Source organism: Electrophorus electricus, chromosome 5, assembly GCF_041902795.1.
Source record: "Electrophorus electricus isolate QZ-2024a chromosome 5, ASM4190279v1, whole genome shotgun sequence".
NCBI lineage: Eukaryota > Metazoa > Chordata > Actinopteri > Gymnotiformes > Gymnotidae > Electrophorus > Electrophorus electricus.
This window is the reverse complement of record NC_137501.1, coordinates 2,109,038-2,127,500: the sequence shown is the minus strand read 5'-3', so window position 1 is coordinate 2,127,500 and position 18,463 is coordinate 2,109,038. Positions and strand designations below refer to the sequence as shown.

The window sequence follows — 18,463 nt, the reverse complement described above, 5'->3', positions numbered from 1 at the left end:
TAAAATTTATTTTTAAATATTTTTGGCAACCAAAAGAGTGTTGCACTGAAAGTTTAAAATTTAAACTCTAGCGTGTGGGCAGCTGGGTGGGGGTTTCCAGTGACGCTCTGTTAAAGGCCATGTTTCTCCCCCTCAGTCTATGGGATTGTGAGAAATTACACAGCGGACTACGACAAGGCTCTCATTTTCAACAAAGTTCACCATGAACTGAACCAATTCTGCAGCGTGCACACACTCCAGGAGGTCTACATAGGCCTGTTTGGTAAGAGACACTCCAGGAGGTCTATGTTGTCATTTTTGATTGACACCTTATAGGGGTGCCTAGAAATGCACACCAGCGTGTGAGTCTGGTTTCCCACCTCAAACACACCTACTTCTCGAACAGTGTTTACACTGTAATATCAAAGCTAACATGTGGCAGCATGTTTCCTTCAGAGTAGTAAGATGTGGAGATAGCTGGTGCCAGAGAGAATTAAAGGCTCTCACTCTCATGTAATTGGTCTTCATCTGGATTCACTCACATTTTCAAATGTGCATTCCGTGTGTGCATGTGTTGTAGATCAGATTGACGAGAATCTGAAGCTGACCCTGCAGGAAGATCTGACCACCATGGCACCTGGACTCATCATTCAAGTACACTGAGAATCTTCTTTTCTGTTCTGCTCTGCTCTGTTTTGTTTTTCCCTGTTCCTTCCCAACTTCTGTTGTAATTCTGCTATTGGATTTGGACTTTAAAACAGTGCCAGGGCTATATCCTGCTGTTTTACAATGAGTTCCCATGTGTGCTGTCTAGATGTGACTCTCAGAAGCCTCTTCTGCACACCACACTCGGGCCTTATAAAATAATATGTTTATAAACCAATCCACCACACACACAAATGTGGTCATTCGTGAGCCAGTTGCAGTCTGAGGAGAGGCGAGTTTGGCACTGTTAGAAGGAAAATCTGTCCTTTTGAATGGGCTGTGAATTAATCACATACACAGACTTTTGGCAACAGAACGGATGATGCATAGGGTTAGACGTGGGTTTTGTAGATTGTGTCATCCACCATATCCAAGCGTCATTGCTAAATCATTTAGACCTGTATTCATTATGATTATGAGCAAATGCTCTTAAAGGCTTCCATGTGGGAAGACCAGTCATCTTATCAAGAAAACTGGCATTAATGCAGTGTCATAAGTTGTTACTCTGAATAGTCTGTATTTACAGGAAAGGATGTTTTTATCCCTTTAAAGGATATGAAATAAATTATGATGTAATCACCACAGCTATTAGAGGAAGGCAGGTTTTTAAAAGGATGTAGCTTGTGAAATACTGATATTTAGTTATGGTGGGGAGTAAAACCCTAAACCCAGCCATTATGAAAATATGGTTTGCTTATGCAGGTACATTTTAAGGAAGTGTTTTGTGCACATACTATATAGTACGTTCTTGCAGCTCGAATTTTTACATGCGTTTCCTCGAAGCAGTGCTTATGTCTCGCAGTCACTGGAGACTGTTGAGGTTTCTAAAATGTCAGGGTCTGGGTTTGTTTATTGACATGTTTTCTCAGTTACTCACTTATGTGCTGAGTGCAACTCAGCAAATCTTTGAGTATTCAGTCTGTTCATAAGTCACCACTTATTTCTAACGAACAGACTAAGGCATAACACACTTAAAACGCTTGCTCAAAAACAAAACATTTAAAACTCACCAAGAACTAATCTAAGATTTTAGCATCAAAGAAAACCAGTACTTAGAATACCTCCTTACCAACAAGAAATCTAAACCTAAAAGACAGTAGCCAAATTTTAAAATGCAATAGTAAAATTAAACAAAACTTTACATTAATCTTAATCAGTCAGTTAATTAACTGGTCAATTGATTAATTACTTAAATGAATCTAAAATAACTGTAAAAATCTAAAGGAGCTGTCCCTGAAGGGGTGTGGGATTAGGGCTGAAACACAAGCACATGGATACGTGAGTTCTGCCAGGACTCATGAAGTTGTTTATGTGGTAAGTGGTGTCTTTTGGGGATTGCACGGCACTGAAGCACTTCCTGTTGTGGAGGACAGTGAATTATGGGAAAGTTGTTGCCCTTTGATATGATGTCTTCTATATCTGGGCTTTTCTGTCTGTGCTTTCATGATTTGTCTTTTCTTAGCCTAGTGTGTGTGAACATGTAGTGTCATTAGTACCTGATTAGTTATTCTCTCCCCCTTTCTTCTCTTGCAGGCTGTTCGTGTTACCAAACCTAACATTCCCGAGTCCATTCGCAGGAACTACGAGCTCATGTAAGGTTGTGTTTTTTCTTTCTGTCTGTCTCTTGTTTTTCTCTCTAGCCCTCCCTGTGTAGTCTACGTTAAAGATACCATGTGTTTGCTACATGTGTGTAAGTGTGTTGCAGATGATTATTTCAGAGGAATTGTGTTTATTGACTTTTGTTTATGTACTTTTTTAAGATCAGTCTTTAGATTTCTTTGTGTGTGAGTGTCTTTTGTTTAGGGTGTTTGTGTATAAGAGTGATGCCATATGGATTATTTGACTTGCAGGATTTAGTAGAGCATATGTTTAAGGTGTGTGTGTGTGAGAGAGTCTGTAGTATAATATACTGTGTAATATATGCACAATATGTCCGGGAGAGTCATGCATTGAAATGCTTCTGGATAGGATCAGGTAATTGTAATTTCTCTATGTAGCGGTTAAACACTTTATAAATTGTCAGTCATAGTTGATTAGATTCATTGGTGGCACCACCCTGATAAACAAGAAAATTTTATTTTAACTAATTTATTTATTTAACTCATGAAAGTCGCCAGTTCAATAACATGAAGATTGAAGATAATATTAAGATTATTATTATATGAAGATTGCCATTTGACATCGTAGTAGGTTAGAATAGTAAGTTATTACTTTGTGAAGCTGTGGGACAAGAAACAGGTACTTGTCTTGTAATTAGTGGGTTGTTTGTTCAAGTCCCACCACTGCCAGATTGCCACTGTTGGTCCCCTGAGCAAGCCCCTTAACCCTCAATTACTTGAGTTGTACTCAGTCATAATTGTAAGTTGCTTTGGATAAAAGCGTCAGCTAAATGCTGTAAATATAAGTTGGTTGTCCTGGTAAGTTTCTAAGTCTGGTTTAATTTATGGTCACAGTTCCTTAAAGTATGACCAGCCTGGTAATGGGTTCCTGCATTCCAGTTTGTGGGTTTGACACCTAAGAAGCTGGGGATGGGTCAGAAAGCCAGGCCTGCAGGATGAACCTCAGCTAGGCCATTTTATGGCTTTGTTGCTCAACATCATGGCACCAGAGGGGTCCTGGTTCCTGTCCATCTATAACACAATACATACAAAAGAAAGAAGGCCACTGTACAGATTACTGTATGCACAGAAGATATCAGACCTATTGGTAAATACTAATAGTGGAGCTTCAATATTATTGCTATAAGACTAGATATGCATGTGATGCGTATATTACAGGTGACACCGTTACTGTGTGTGCGCGTGCGTGTGTGCGCGTGCGTGTGTGCGCGTGCGTGTGTGTCTCAGGGAGAGTGAGAGGACCAAGTTGCTGATTGCTGCTCAGACTCAGAAGGTAGTGGAGAAGGAAGCTGAGACTGAGAGGAAGAGAGCCATCATTGGTGAGCAAAGCTGTCACTCAAACTACCTCCCCTCTGTAGTTGCATACTGCTGTGTGTCTTGAGGTTTGTTTAGCATCAGTAGTATTTGGATACAGAAGTTAATGTGGTGAAATGTTTCACCATTTCTGTTCTCAGAGGCAGAAAAAGTGGCTCAAGTTGCTGAGATCAAATTTGGACAGAGAATAATGGAGAAAGAAACAGAAAAAAAGATATCAGAAATTGAAGGTAGGTGTGTGTGTGTGTGTGTGTGTGTGTGTGTGTGTGTGTGTGTGTGTGTGTGTGTGTGTGTGTGTGTGTGTGTGTGTGTGTGTGTGTGTGTGTGTGTGTGTGTGTGTGTGTGTGTGCTCTGAATGTTTTTTCAAAGCCAGATGAAAGAAAGAAAACCACTAACATTCTTTGCCACAGTTTTTACTGAAAGAGAAGAGATACTTGATTATAGGCGTGCACACACACACACACACACACATTGTCTTGTTTACTATCTTTTTAGTGAACATCTATTGACATATTGATTACTGAAGCGAATTAATGCTACAGTTAACTCTAACCCAAATACCAATTTTTGTTAAATAAATAAATAAATAAATAAAAACTTTGTGCCCGTGGTCACCAGACGGTCATAAATGTCAGGTATTCCTATCCTTGTGCATAAACTTGGTACCCACGGAGCTGTGACCCCTACAAGCTCAGTTATGTTACTCTGCTAGAGTCCCTGAAGGTTCGTTTTAAACCCCTGTTATCCCCTCTGTCTCTACCTGATAATCGGATATAAATTGGAGTTTGTACAGAGGTGTTTTGTGTTTCTTTGGGATCGCAACCCTTTAAAGAAGCTTCAGCTTTCCTTCCCAGAGCGCTTGCCTATAAAACGCTATAGCTTTCTTCAGCAGGGGTGAGCTGTTTACGGCTGTCATGATGTGCAGCCTCTGGAGCCTCGAGCTGATGCATGTAAGCCCCACAATCATCTCTCTTGTCTTACTGACCTTGAGAGAGACTGTTGTCAAAAGGCGCCAGCTGTCTCCCATCCTCTGTACGGACAGACTCGCCACAGTTTGTTGTGAGAGCCATGAGCACTGTGCCATTGGCATATGCTTTTCGTGAAAGGCTGGGAGCACTTTTCCCCAGTGGGACCATTTCCCAGAAAGCACACCATGTTCCCGTAATGTCATGGCCTGGGCTTTTATTGGTTGGCAGGAATAGTGGCGGCTAAGCTCCGCACACCGAGGGTGGCACGTGTGTGGAGTACTGAGTTCAGGCTCATAGGCATGGTGTGTGTTTGTTTCTCATTCACACTGTAGATGGTGCATTTCTGGCCCGACAGAAGGCCAGAGCGGATGCTGAGTTTTACGCAGCTCAGCGAACAGCAGATGCCAACAAGGTGAGAGTCCCCTACAGGCGTCCTGGAATAGCACTCGCTAAATTACTGGAGACCTGGACGTCACCTGTGCTCCACTCATCCCTTTGACTGTCTCTATCCCTCCATCATTTTTCTTTCTTTGTTTTGTTTTCTTTTCTCTCGTTCTCTCCCCCTTTCCCCTATATGTTGCAGCTGAAACTGACACCTGAGTTCTTGCAGATGATGAAATTCAAGGCCACAGCTGCTAATAGTAAGATCTACTTTGGCAGTGAGATCCCCCACATGTTTCTGGAATCTGGACACACGGGCACTTCCAAAGTCACCGACTTCCTCTCTGAGGACATTCTCAACTTGGACTGACAGTAGGCAAATCTGAGAGAGAGAATAGCCCTCGCTCTCACACTGAACAGGGATGCAGCTAATGGCTGAGCTGAACGGACTCACTATCACATCAGTGGATCACTGTAGGGAAAAAATGGCTTACGAAAACAAGGGCCCCTGATCTCTGTTTGTGCAGTCTAGTTCCGTGGGCCGGTCTTGGTCAGGGTGGTTCTGCCTCATTGATGAAAGAACAGTCCAGTGTTTGTCCTCATCCTTAAAACTTTGAGCACTTGCAGTTCATTGTTTGAAAATGGGCTTGTTGCCACTTTTTTGAGTGGAAAATAAAAATGGGACTGTTTTCCTTAAGCTCAAAGTGGAAATGTGGTTATCAATCAGTCTTGTAGAATTCTGCTCACTCTGAGACACTTTTCCCTCTGCGGGGTTTCTGGGACATGGTTTGAACTGTAGAGTACTGGATCACCTTGTATCTCCATCAAAGCTATTTATATTGCCCTCTCCTTCTGTCGTCATTTGCAGTGAAGGGAAATTGGAACAAAAGTTCCTGACCTGACGATCCCACCCGGAATTGTGTACCTGGGTCCCACAGCAAATCCACATAGCCTTTAGATTCCAGCCAGGTAGCCCTGTTCATGTAGCAGCAGTAGCTTGGAGACTAGTCATGTTTGCTCAGGACTAAATCACACACACACAGCTCACAAACCAAACACATCCTTTCAGCTTTCCCAATCTTTTAAAAGTTTTTTTAAAGTGTTTTTTTTTTTTAATTGATTTTATTATTTACATTATTGAAATTTGAGCCTTCATATTTTGAAGTTGAACTCAGCAGGCCTACAATGCTATTTCACACTCATCAGCTGAGTGTTTGTGTCTTGAAGTTAATGAAGGTTTTACTTTGTTAAAGTGGGCCAAAGAAACTGCTTTGTTTCCATCTGGATTTTCATCTATGAGGTTTTTTTTGTTTGGTTTTTTTTATTCACTTGGATTCTGCGCTTTAACAGACTGGAGGTGCTGCATTTAGGTGGGTGACTGGTTGCTTTATGTATTTATACTTGATCAAAAGTCTAGATTGTCAATTAAATCTGAATTTCATGGAAAGAAATTGCTCTTTTTTGCATGTCTTAATGTATTCAGGGAGCACACAGTGTTTGACATGGTAATTGGGAGTCCAGTGTTTGTGACAGGAAACTACAGTCAGGGAAGCTTTCTCAGTCCTGAATCTCAGCATATTTCATCACACAGCGTAGCCAAGTGGAAATGATCATCTACGGAAATTGTTAGGCTGGAAGCTCATTTTTCTTTTAAAACTGACATCGCAAAATAATGGCATTAATACAGTGAATTACATAAATTCAGAAGTACATAAATACATACATTTCACTACACAAAACGTGCAGAAATGACAAAACATCATAAAATGAAACTGCACAGGTTAAAGTACCTTGGATAATTCAGTTCCTTAAAAGTAATGTGATTAATAGTACGATCTGGATTACAAATCATGCACAGATTCTTCTGCATAGTGTTTATTGCAAACCAAAATGTGTGAAATGTGAAAATTCATCATCAACAGATCTTAAAAATAATTTTAAAAGTGAAAAATTAACTAAAAATGACTTTCTTTCTAGAACCAACCTTTTCTGCAATAACATCTTGATGTCTGTTGGGGCAAGTCTGTCATCTTTGCTTCCTGCTTGCGGTAGAGTTTTGCCATAGGTTCTCCTCAGGTTGTTGAGGTTGTGGACTGGGATGTTCTAGTCCTCTGTTGGACAGAGACATGGACTTTGATGTTGCTGTTTGATGTTAATTCTCTCCTGGGTTGCTCTGGTTATTGTTCTTCTGAGAGGTGTTTGGTTAACAGACTAAAGTAGGTTGTTAAAACTGTCCGTCCAGTTTTAACAAGATGTCCGGACCTGGTGAGGAAAAGTGTCCCCACACCACTATGTAGCCACCTCCATACCTCACTCTTAGCGTGGTGGGTGTGTGTGTCCGGGTCATCCAGGTGACTGGTGCACCTTCAGTCCGGTCTGTCGCAGACCTCTGAAGCTCCCTTTCCTGTCTTCTTCATGCCTGTAACATGTATTACTTCTGTTTTCATGTACTTCTCCTTTTCACAGCTTTCCTTTAGATTTACAGTCTTAAATCTTCAGTCTTTTGTGTGTCTCTTTACGTACATTTTCAAAGTATCATTTGTTCATAAGATGAATTTAGGCAAGGCCCTGTGATATAAATTCATACATATCTGTTTATGCTGTGTTTACAAGGGTTTACATAAACACTGTTTATCTATGGGTTTATAGTAGAATGATGCATATTAACCAGCTTGTACCTCATCACCCGTCACTCATGTAATGTCCAGAAAAGGTGGACACAACCCACACAGGGCCCCCAAAACTCCGGTACAGGTTTGTACTTTTATTATACAGTTCTATCATTTTTTTATTAAAACAATTACTGCAGAGTTCTGTTATAATAGTACCTTCCCACAATTCTTGTTCAGTTATTGCACATTTACATTCATGGCATTTAGCAGATGCTCTTATACAGAGCGACTTACAAAAGTGCTTTATCATTTACTCATAGAATATATCCTAATACAGTACGTTAGAATCAAACATACCAATGAACTAGAATACTGTAGAATACAGGGATCAATGCTGATACGTAGAAGAGCAAAATACATAAGGTCTATTTTAAACAATCATAAGTGCCATAACCAATAACTGCTAGAGTTTGTTAAACAACAAACAATACCCTACAATAAGTACTAAATTAGTCAGTCAATATGGGAGCAGTGTCAGTTGTCCTTGAAATATTCTGAAAATAGATGGCTCTTCAGTCTGCGTTTGAAGACTGCAAGGGACTCTGCTGTCCAGACAGTAAATTGGAGTTCATTCCACCATCTTGGAGCCAGAAAAGAAAATAGTCTCGATGCTTGTCGCCCATGAGACCTGAAGCAAGGTATTTCAAGCCAAGCCATACTTGAGGTTTGAAGTAATCGAGGTACGGATTGGGCTTTGACCATTGACCTCATGTATGAAGGGGCTGGTCCATTTTTGACTTTGTAGGCAAGCATCAAGGTTTTAAATCTGATGCGTGCAGCTACTGGGAGCCAATGAAGTGAGCCATCAGTGGAATAACGTGTGAACTTCTGAAGATTGAAGACCAGTTGTGCTGCTGTATTATGGACAAGTTGTAGAGGTTTGATGGCTCTTAGAGGAAGACCAGCAAGTAGCGAGTTGCAGTAGTCTAGCTTTTAGATCACAAGAGACTGCACAAGCACCTGGGTAGCTTCCTGCGAAAGAAAGGGTCGACTCCTTCGTATGTTACAAAGGAGGAATCTGCAAGACCGGGTCAGATTAGAAACATGAATTGAGAACGACAACTGGTTGTCCAAAGTTACGCCCAGGCTATGGGCAGCTTCGGATGGTGATACCAGGGAGTTCTCAAAGGAAACAATGAGGTCATGTTAAGGGTTGGGAGTACCTGGGATGATGATAATTATTGATAAATATTGGTCCTGCTTGTGTTGTACAGTCCTGTAATTGTTGCACATTCCTGTTGTTTCCAAATTGTAATTATTAAGGAATCTTGCCTCAATGCATTCAGTCTGGCATGTGGGAGCAGGGTAGGTACAGTAGCTAGGAAAGCATAACTGCAACTGGGTTTGGAATGTTGGGAGAATTACAATATGTTTTAAATATTTGGGGAATGATCAAGTAATGCATATGGTTTAGTATTGGAATATGATGAGAATACTTTATTTTTTGTCCTCTCTTAGGAAAGTTGTTTTCCAGAGAAGTCTGCTTTATTCTGTCAAGTCACAAACACATTCCAAATGGACCCAGGCAAAATACAGATACCAAAGTCATAAGCATCTACAGAAAGCTCTCCAGTGGCACCGAGACAGTTGAAGATTCCTCAAGGTGAGGGCTCACGTAAGCTCTGGGTAGGTACAGGACAACGTTTAGTGGTGATATATCGGTAATGGGAGTAGGTGAGACTAAATAGATAAGCCAATAGGGAGGAACTGTGATCAGGAACTGATTCTGTTTCTGCGAGGCAGTATTTGAGATTAACCCAAACATCTAAACACTTGCTTTTTTCTCTTGAGAATGAACTGGTCCTTGGTACAGAGAGTGGTTTCTTTATAATAGTTTTCTTGATTTCTGACACCTGTTGTGCAGTGATCTTCACTTGCCCTGAACCTAAACTGGAGAAAGTTCTCTATACAACAGGAAAAGCATAGGCCTAAACCTTTATTTTCAGTTTATCATTTTTATGTGATTACTATCTTTCTTTAAGTTAGAGGCTCTTTGTAATATGTCCTAACCAGTGTCTTTCTTTGCAAGCTCAGCTTTCCTAACAAAACCCATTAGTCTCACCAGACATGTTAACAGACGCAGGTTGTATTGACCGGGTATGTTACACATACAAGCAGTTGTTCTTGGGGTACATGTAACATCCCACAGAGAGACTGATACATCAGTTCACATCACCTACAGGGAGTACAAATAATGGGGGGATGAACCAGACTTAAATAAAATAGGAGTGTGTGTGTGGGTGAGAATTCCCTGCCCACATGAATAAGATCTGGGGAGAGACTTGTTATACACAGTTTATAACCGTTCTAATAGTTTTATCATAGATTTGGTCCTATCTGAGGTTTCTAAGGAGCACAACTACACTGTAGTAACACTCACTATCTTTTACATTTTAGAAGTGTGATTCCTCACCCATTAGTAGCTGCTGAGTGATTTTGACTGGAAAGTATTGGAAATGATAAAAATCCATCCTAGTTCTGTGTATGGAATAGCATGAATGCCCAGGGAGTGTCTCAGGTAAGCACCAAGGCAGAACACAAGTAGGCTATCATAAAAAGAAATGAGTAACTAGCTAAATAAATAAATGCATCCTGTCTCATCTTTCACGTTGGCGATCATGGCATGTACAGTGGGCCAGGCAGCGGCTCCTTTCCACAGCATTGGGAATGTGGGAACTCTGCTGGGCTGCGCTCCCTCCCCACTAACTCTGCTGAGCACTTGGGGCTGTTTCATGCAGCTGGACTGTCATTAAGACTGCTGGCAACACCTTACTTACAGGCCTCTTCACCATGAATAAGTGGAGAAAGTTTATTTTTGATGGCAACGTCCCGGGTACAGTCAGCAAAACTGTTTCTGTGTGTGTGCGTTAACTCTGTGCCTGACTTCCCACACTAACACACACACTAGAAACATTTACCATCCCTGTATAATGCATCATCTCCACCAGAGCCTAAACTGAAACCAGTTTTCTATGGCAACTCACAGTACAACATACAATTCAAAGGCATAACTCTCCACTGTAGACATGGATAATCTGGGGAATGCTCACAACCTTCTCCTCTTCCAGCCTACATTCCAGTTATTACCTGGCACTGTGACATCATTTAGCTGACATTTTTATACAAAGTGACTTACAATTATGACTGAACATAGCTTGAGGGTTAAGGGTCTTACTCAGTGGCCAACCAGGCAGTGGTGGGGCTTGAACTGGCAACCTTCCGATTACAAGTTAAGTACTTTAACCACTGAGTCACATCAGCCTCTGATGATGATGAACCATGATGATGACTCCCAGAATGCTCCTCCACACTGATGATGCAGTACATTTCAACTTAACCATTTTCTTCTGAGACTGACTGGTCCAAGGTCGCACCGGATTTTGATGGGTTAGATGGGCCTGGAAGTGTTTAGACTTTTTGGGCTTCTGGATGTTGTGTGAGAAGTTAAATAAGTTAATGATCTAAAAAAGTGAAAATGTAGAAATGTACACAGTACATTAAGTAACTGGACTAAAGTTGGATGGATGTATCCTTACAGCAGTGTGTATGAAACTTAAAATCAACAAGGATATATTTCTAAAATTATGCAATTTAAATTGTAAAACTGTTTGATGCAGTGGGTAAAATGCAGCGGCAGCAGGAGGGGTGCATGACTCACGACAGCAGAGGTAGGTTTGCAGGATTGAAGTATTCCCCCACGAGCACAATGACCTATGACGCATAATGAAGCGGCGCGTTTCATTTCGAAATAAGGAGTTTTTTGTTTTCCCTTATGTTGTAATATACCAAAAACAAACTTAGACTCTCACATTCAGTTTGTTCTCGATACGACAGCTGGCACGTCTCGGTGCAGTGGGCTCGCGATAGTTTAACAGCACGGGGGCTGCTGAGGGCAGCAATGCTGGAACGGAACGCGTCCGGTTTCCATGATGAAAGCCTCGCGACGAGCTTCGATGCTGCGGGAGCAGAAGTTTTAAAACTTTAAAAGATGACTGATGACTTTGCTTGGTTCGCGCGAGACGGCGAGCCACTGCTACAACCCGTTTGGAAGCTGATGCGGGAGCAACAAGAGCTCCTGTTGTCGCCTTTCTGGAGCGCGAGCGCTGGCTTCTTGGTACACGTCTTTTTTTCGACACTCTTCATGGTTTTGGACCTCCTGAGCCCGCACATATTATGCATCGGTAAATACAGACTTTCCGGAGAAGCGGTGTCCGTGCGCCAGTGGCTGGCTTGTCTTGCGCATATTTCGCTCGGTTACGCGGTGGGTGTTTTGCCCTTAACCGTGCTGGTCCAGGCGGCTCGTGGAAGCAGCTTCCCGGACAAAGAGCTCCCCGCGCCATCAGTGTTTGTTGCGTTTTCGGAGTGCTTCTCGTGCTTGCTGGTGTTCGACACGCTGTTTTTTATCGTTCACTATGCCGTGCACAGGTGAGTGCTCTCTCCGCTCTGCTCTCCGGGGTCAAGGGTCTTATATGGGCTGCTAGACTGCGGAGGAAATTACCTCTTATGCAGCCGAGCGAAATGCAAACATCAAAACAATGCCGCGAAGCAGCGACGTGCGTTCGGATTAACCAGGCGTTTATTAACATTTCAGAACTACAGTAGAAATATGTTCACTTGTGTAGCAATTAATAAAAACAAAGGACAGGCTGTCACTGTGAGCTGCAGGTTATTACCAACTGTACCAGCTGTTTGCGCGCGCTTTGTAACCAGCGCAAATGCGCTCACGGATAGCTGTCATCAAGCAGTGGTGTCACTTCGGGTAGTGTCATAACACTACACGGAGAGATGGCACGTATCAAATCTACGTGTAAAGTCTGTCCCCAGAGCCGCACAACTTAAAAACAATATTTCAACTTGCTGAGCTCCTATAAAGGTCAAGCATGTGGAACAAGCGCTCAGTCTTTGGAGTAGACGATGGTTTCTCAGTGTAGCGCAGAATACGATGCACAGACACATCCCCTCTCGTCCTTCTCCCGTAGCTCCGTCCCAGACATCTGTGAGAGTGATGGAGGGATGAGGGATGAGGGTGAAGAAAAAACCCTGATCTGATGGAAGCCCGTAGCGGAGTGGCGGGTAGCATCCCAGCGGAACTGCCGAGTGCAGAAAGTGACGGAGCAAAGTGTTCGTGATTGTGCATCTGTAAGATTCATCAGACCCAGAAACTGTCTGATGTGTTTCACTTTTTGGGATCTTAAAGTCAGTCTGATTGAGGACATACAACAGGTGGAGACGGTTGACACAAAAGGTTCCTTAACAGCACTTAGTTCTGCATTTAGGTTCAAAGTCCATTAACAGGTCCACACAGAGGGTATTAAAGAGCTGTGTGTGTGTGTGTGTGTGTGTGTGTGTGTGTGTGTGTGTGTGTGTGTGTGTGTGTGTGTGTGTGTGCGTGTGCGTGCGCGTGCGCGTATACATACCACCACTAACCTTTTTCATGCTCCTGTACAAACGTGAATAGAAACAGATGTACATACGGACATGTACTAACATGCAGAGTCCAGAAGAGAAATATGCAAAAATAAAAGAAACCAGTTTAGTAGTAGTAGTCTTAGGGGTTCTAGTATCTTTAAAAAAAGGTTTGAACTAAATCTTATTTGTATTCATAATTTTTTAAAGTTATAATACTTTTATATTGTTTTGTGATTTTGTTCGATACTTTTGACACAAGATTAACCCTCTGCTTTGTCTTTCCTTGCTCCAAACTAAACATGTCTCATGTGTGTCTCAGATTTCCATGGCTGTACAGGACTTTCCATCAGGCCCACCACACGCACAGGGATCCGTTCGCCCTGGCCGCGCAGAAGTCCAGTGTGGTGGAGCTGATGGTGCAGCAGAGCCTAGCACTCAGCACCGCCGCCCTGCTGGGCTGCCACCCAGTCAGTGAGGTGCTCTTCCACCTGGTGAACCTGTGGCTGGCGGCAGAGGACCACTGTGGCTACGACTTCCCCTGGGGGCTACACAGGCTGCTCCCCTGCTTCGGTGGGGCGCCCTTTCATCACGCTCACCACCTCCACTTCCAGGGGAACTACGCACCATATTTCAGACACTGGGACCTGATCTTTGGGACTCGACTCTACTGAAAGGCCTCTGGTTCTGCTCAGACTGAGAGGAGAACAGCAAACGGGAGCTGAAGCGGAACTTTGCTGACCTGAGTTCTGCATCCCTTCAGATGTTGCAGACCATACAGTTTTAATGATAGAAACCTCATAATCCTGAACATCCCTGCCAGGAATTGCTTGTCACAGGCTATCACAGCTCTACAATTCAACTGATCACCTTCAATATGGATGCAGCCCCATTTCGGTGAGAGTGTTGGGGACGCGTGTCCAGGCATGGTGGGCCTTCAGAACACGGGCCCTGGCATGCTGAAGAATCCAGTCTAATCCTCTGTACTCTCGCTTGGTCGTGTTTTGCCTGCGTATATCTGTGTTGTGTATCGGCTTGTCTCTGTCTTCACCCATTTGTTGTCTTTTTTTTGGGGGGCGGGGGGTCAGAACCTTTTGAAATTCAAGCAACCGTTTGGACTTTTGTAAACAGTTCATACACAATTCAGTGTCTCTCCCAACGTGTTTGTTGTCGAGCAGTACATACCGGGTCATCGTCCGTGTGACAGAAACATCATAGTGATTTCTGGATCTCCTGCGCTGATCTCAGACACTGATAGATGATGGCATGACCAGCTATGATGACACGCTTGATTATTTGGTGTCGGAGGCATATCATTTGATATAATTTGCTATCGTTGTTTTGATATAGAACGTATGCTAAATGCCATAAATGTAAATGTAAACGCATGCTTATTTTGCGTTTCTTCTATGTATGCACATTGATTCTTGTATTTTAGCAGTATTCTAGCTCAAAGCGGTCTTTGATTATAAACTACTGCACTGGCTAGGATACGTTATGTGAGTGGATAACAAGTCACTCTGGATATGAGCATCTGGTAAATGCCGAAAATGTAAAATGTAAATGTATACTTTTTTGTAAACTTTTTTAAACCTTCTGATCTCCATGTTGGGGACCCGCACTACAGAGCATAAACTGGTTCATTTCTGTTGTACTTTGTGGGGAAACATGTAAAAATGATAAATAATCACTTTAATAAGTTTTGTTTGCTAGTTTTTGGTGAATTTACTTATTGCTATTTTAACATGGTTAGAAAGCCTAAAGTACGGTTTCATTTCAGCGAAAAGGATTCCAGCTCTCAGATATGCAACACGTGTTTAAAACCACTGTTTGTAACTGTTTGTAACGGCACACATGGAAGAGAAAGAAACTATTGAGGATGCACATGATACACGTCAAAGCAGAGGTATGTGGCTCATTTGTATTTATATATTTAAAGTTTTTAAAATATTGTTCACATTGATGTTCAATTTAGCCTTAGAAATAAAAAAGACATTATTTATTGTCGTCGATCTTTCTTTTTGTTTTTTTGTTTTTTTCAGTACCAGTTCAGGCAACAGCGCAGTTTTAAAGTACCGTTTTAGCATAAAAAAACATAAACGATATCCAACCCTATTGGTGAATACCCATGAATACATTTTTCAAATCTTTAACTATATATTGCATATTGAACACCAGGGGGAGGTGGACTTCCAGACGCTGATTAAGAGACATGGGGAGCATTGGTTTTAGTTTATCACATTATTGTTTCAAAGATCATAATAATTAATAATTTTTTCAAAAATTATTATTACTGTTGGTGGTGGTGGAGGTGGAGGTGGTGTAAGTGGTGTATTATTGTATTAACATGGTTGATATTATTTATATGGCACTTTTTAAGCAGGTTTTACAAAGTGCTTTATAGAAAGATATAATAGAAATGAAATGGAAGGAATTAAGTTATAGCTCATTAAGTTATAGCTATGTGGTTAACGAACAACTTCCAAAGTTTCAAAGTTTTCCCCATATATATATATATATATATATATATATATATATATATATATATATATATATATATATATATATATATATGCGCGCTACAAGTAGCTGACAGCTTCCTTATAATTTAATTGGTGTCATACATACAGGGCAGGACAGAGGCAATTTTTAAAAACATCATGCATAAGATCATGGTGCCACTTCAGTGGCCTGTAGGATCATGTGGGAAAGAATTTGTGGATGTTTCACTTTATAAATTCTGTGCCAAAGCAGCTTAAGATGTAATTTGATATGTGTTTGCACATTTCAGCTATGCTCTACTGAATCTCCTTGCATTGTTTTGTTTTAATTTAACTGAGATGTTTTGTTTTTGTTGAGAAGGGCTACCTCCTCCCATCTTTGACCTCAGTAATCCTCTCAGAATGAAATGATGGGTGCCAGAACCTCTCAAACCCCTACTGCTCTGAGCTTGTTGCCATCTGAAGGTGGGGCCAGGGCAGGACGGAGGAGAGGCAGAGGTCTGGCCAACCTACCGTTCCACACGTAGCCCACCGCACTCTCTGGACGTGATCCCAGCAGGCCATCCCCGGACCACAAGCTGTGGTGACGTCTCTATCGCGCCCCTCATCACTCGGAGCCCTTATCTCTCCTTCCATTGCTCTGGTCCCAGCGCAGTCTGAATGGACTCTAGCAAACTCCACCAGGCCAGACCTCCCGCCTGGCTCATTACAGGTAATTATTGCATTTCCATCCATGTAAATAACCACGTTGCAGCAGTTCTCTCTCTCTCTCTCTCTCTCTCTCTCTCTGTTGCAGTCTGTCACTTTATCACTCCCTTTGCCTGTTTAAATCCCACATGGTAAGACTAACAGCAGTAATGTAACAGTAGTGGCAGCATCATTTCTGAATATCACGTCTTCTTTTTATGCACAAGCAACTTTCTAGCATTGGTGCAGAAATGGAGCTCGGAGGACAGAAGGAGCCCAGATGGTGCCGTTCTGCACATCGTCCTGACGCTGTCACACTGCGCAATGAAACACCGTCCACAGGACTAACACTGTTAAGTGCTCTGATATCACCCGTCGAATCCAGAAAATGACCAATTCTAGGCTTATGAGCTAGACTGAAAATCATGAGTTGCCAAATGAGGGACTTCTGAGAACAGAAAGAGAGAGACAGAAAAAAAGATTGAAAGAGAAATCGAGAGAAAGAGAGAGAGGTCAGTGCTGAACGGGTAGAAGTGTTACCATGAAGATGGAGTCGTGATGTGTAAGGAAAGGTCATGAGCTTCATCATCCTCCGTCACGTAAGAGCATGGCATTTTTCTCTTACTCTCCTCTCTCTCGACCTCTCCCTCTATCTTTCTGGACCACACATCCTTCCTAAAGCCATTACATCAGTCATTATGAAACTTGCTCATGTAATGACAAGAAAACAAGTTAGCAATTTGCAAGCAGTTGTCCAAGGTAAAGGGCTTGACGTAGAGTTTCAGTACGTCTGTCACGCTGCTAAGGCAGACTGGTTGCTCACTATGGACTATGACTTCATATAATGGCCTAGAAATACACAATCACCACTTTTTTTTTTTTAAATCTGTTGCAGTTATCGCAACCTACATGCTAACGGCTTCCCATTTCAACATGTCAGACGGCTGTTTGTCATTAAAGACAGTGACCAGATACGTAGTTTCTCAGCAGATTTGTAAATAGCTCCTTAATGGGGGAACGCTGAAGAGCTTAACATAGCTTTAGAAAGATCTTAAATACCTTCTCACGGTGCTTGAACCCTGGAATGTTGTATTTAGATTGTCATTTCACAAAACATTGCCTGGACTGGTAAAACATGGACTGGTCATACCAAACTGTGCCTTGTCAACTCTACAACTGTCAACAGTGTGCGTGTGTGACATGCCCGCTGGAGTGACTGCTGAGTCCTTCTTAAAGGGTCATTCCTGTCTTGCATCGTTACCAATTCCACAAATAAACAAGGACCAGGATGTTCTTTACATCTTATCAAACGTAGTGCTAGATTTGCTAAACACAAACCATTGCCACGTGTCTTTGTTATCAAGACACTTTAAAAACAAACAAATAAAAAAAAATCCTCTTTTGCTGGATTCTGTTGCTATGGAGATGGTTGACGAGATAAAGCTATGACAAAAGTTCTCAGAAGACTAAATACAATCTGCTAGAGTAATAATCCCAGTTGTGAACAATGACAATATTCCCATAACAGAAACATTTTTGGAAGAATAGAACCAAATCATGATTTTCCAGTTTTCCAGGCATGTTAAGATAAAAGTAAACACTTTATCAGTCTCTTTTAGTTTAGGAGCAGATTTAATACATAAGGTGTTAGGTAGCTCTATCTCGCCAGCCTCATCTCATCATGATTCAGACACTGCAGGCGTCCTTTTTGCGTCTCACAGTCTGTTTATTTACAGCAGTTGTAAGGGGCTTGTACACATGCATCACTGCTTCATCGTCTTTCAGCAAAGCTCACTTCAGATCCCTAAATCCACCAAAGGCAGAAAAGACATTGTGGGAGGCAACTGAGAGTGACTGGTGTACGTGGTACATCCTGAGCAGCTCTGTGCAGGGCCTGGCATATTTGAGGCAGATCGGTTCATGTGGTCATTCGTTTCTAGCCAGTGTCCGAAAACATTGAGCTGGTTTGACACGAGTCAACTATGACCCCAAACCAGACAGCTGCCGTTCGCAGGGGAAGCGTTAAAAGTTATGAAATCCTCCCTTGGAAGCTGGGTCTAAATAAGGGCCTTGAACGTGTGACGGCTAAAAATATCTGGTGTGTTGGAGTAGACAGTGTTCAAGTGGTCCTTGATCTGCAAAAGGTCTGCACAACTGTCAACATGTAGCAACTCAACCGTTGTAAGGCATTTTGTCATACATTTTTTTAGCTTAAGCATTTTACAAGCATT

General features: G+C 42.1%; 2 protein-coding genes across 4 annotated transcripts in view; both read left to right on the top strand.

Annotated features, from left to right (window-relative positions):
- erlin2 (ER lipid raft associated 2) overlaps nt 1–5,663 on the top strand; it is a 12,103-nt gene extending 6,440 nt beyond the window's left edge. For all 3 annotated transcript variants that reach the window (XM_035530290.2, XM_035530291.2, XM_081714947.1), the window contains 7 exons: nt 137–262; nt 560–633; nt 2,218–2,276; nt 3,531–3,622; nt 3,758–3,847; nt 4,918–4,997; nt 5,169–5,663. In XM_035530290.2, coding sequence (XP_035386183.2) covers nt 137–262; nt 560–633; nt 2,218–2,276; nt 3,531–3,622; nt 3,758–3,847; nt 4,918–4,997; nt 5,169–5,336 — 689 coding nt within the window. In that variant the 3' untranslated portion in view covers nt 5,337–5,663. The remainder of the gene's footprint in view (nt 1–136; nt 263–559; nt 634–2,217; nt 2,277–3,530; nt 3,623–3,757; nt 3,848–4,917; nt 4,998–5,168) is intronic.
- Nucleotides 5,664–11,330: 5,667 nt separating this feature from the next.
- ch25hl3 (cholesterol 25-hydroxylase like 3) lies at nt 11,331–15,044 on the top strand. Its single transcript, XM_027016471.3, has 2 exons — nt 11,331–12,063; nt 13,367–15,044. The coding sequence occupies exons 1-2, from the start codon at nt 11,627–11,629 to the stop codon at nt 13,716–13,718; spliced, it is 789 nt and encodes a 262-aa protein (XP_026872272.2). The 5' UTR covers nt 11,331–11,626; the 3' UTR covers nt 13,719–15,044.
- Nucleotides 15,045–18,463: the final 3,419 nt, after the last annotated feature.

Bases quoted from the DNA above. Each gene is read 5' to 3' on its own strand.
- ch25hl3 (XM_027016471.3), top strand. From the start codon at position 11,627: ATGACTGATGACTTTGCTTGGTTCGCGCGAGACGGCGAGCCACTGCTA. The intron at 12,064-13,366 runs GTGAGTGCTCTC...TGTGTGTCTCAG, and splicing joins GTTCACTATGCCGTGCACAG to ATTTCCATGGCTGTACAGGA.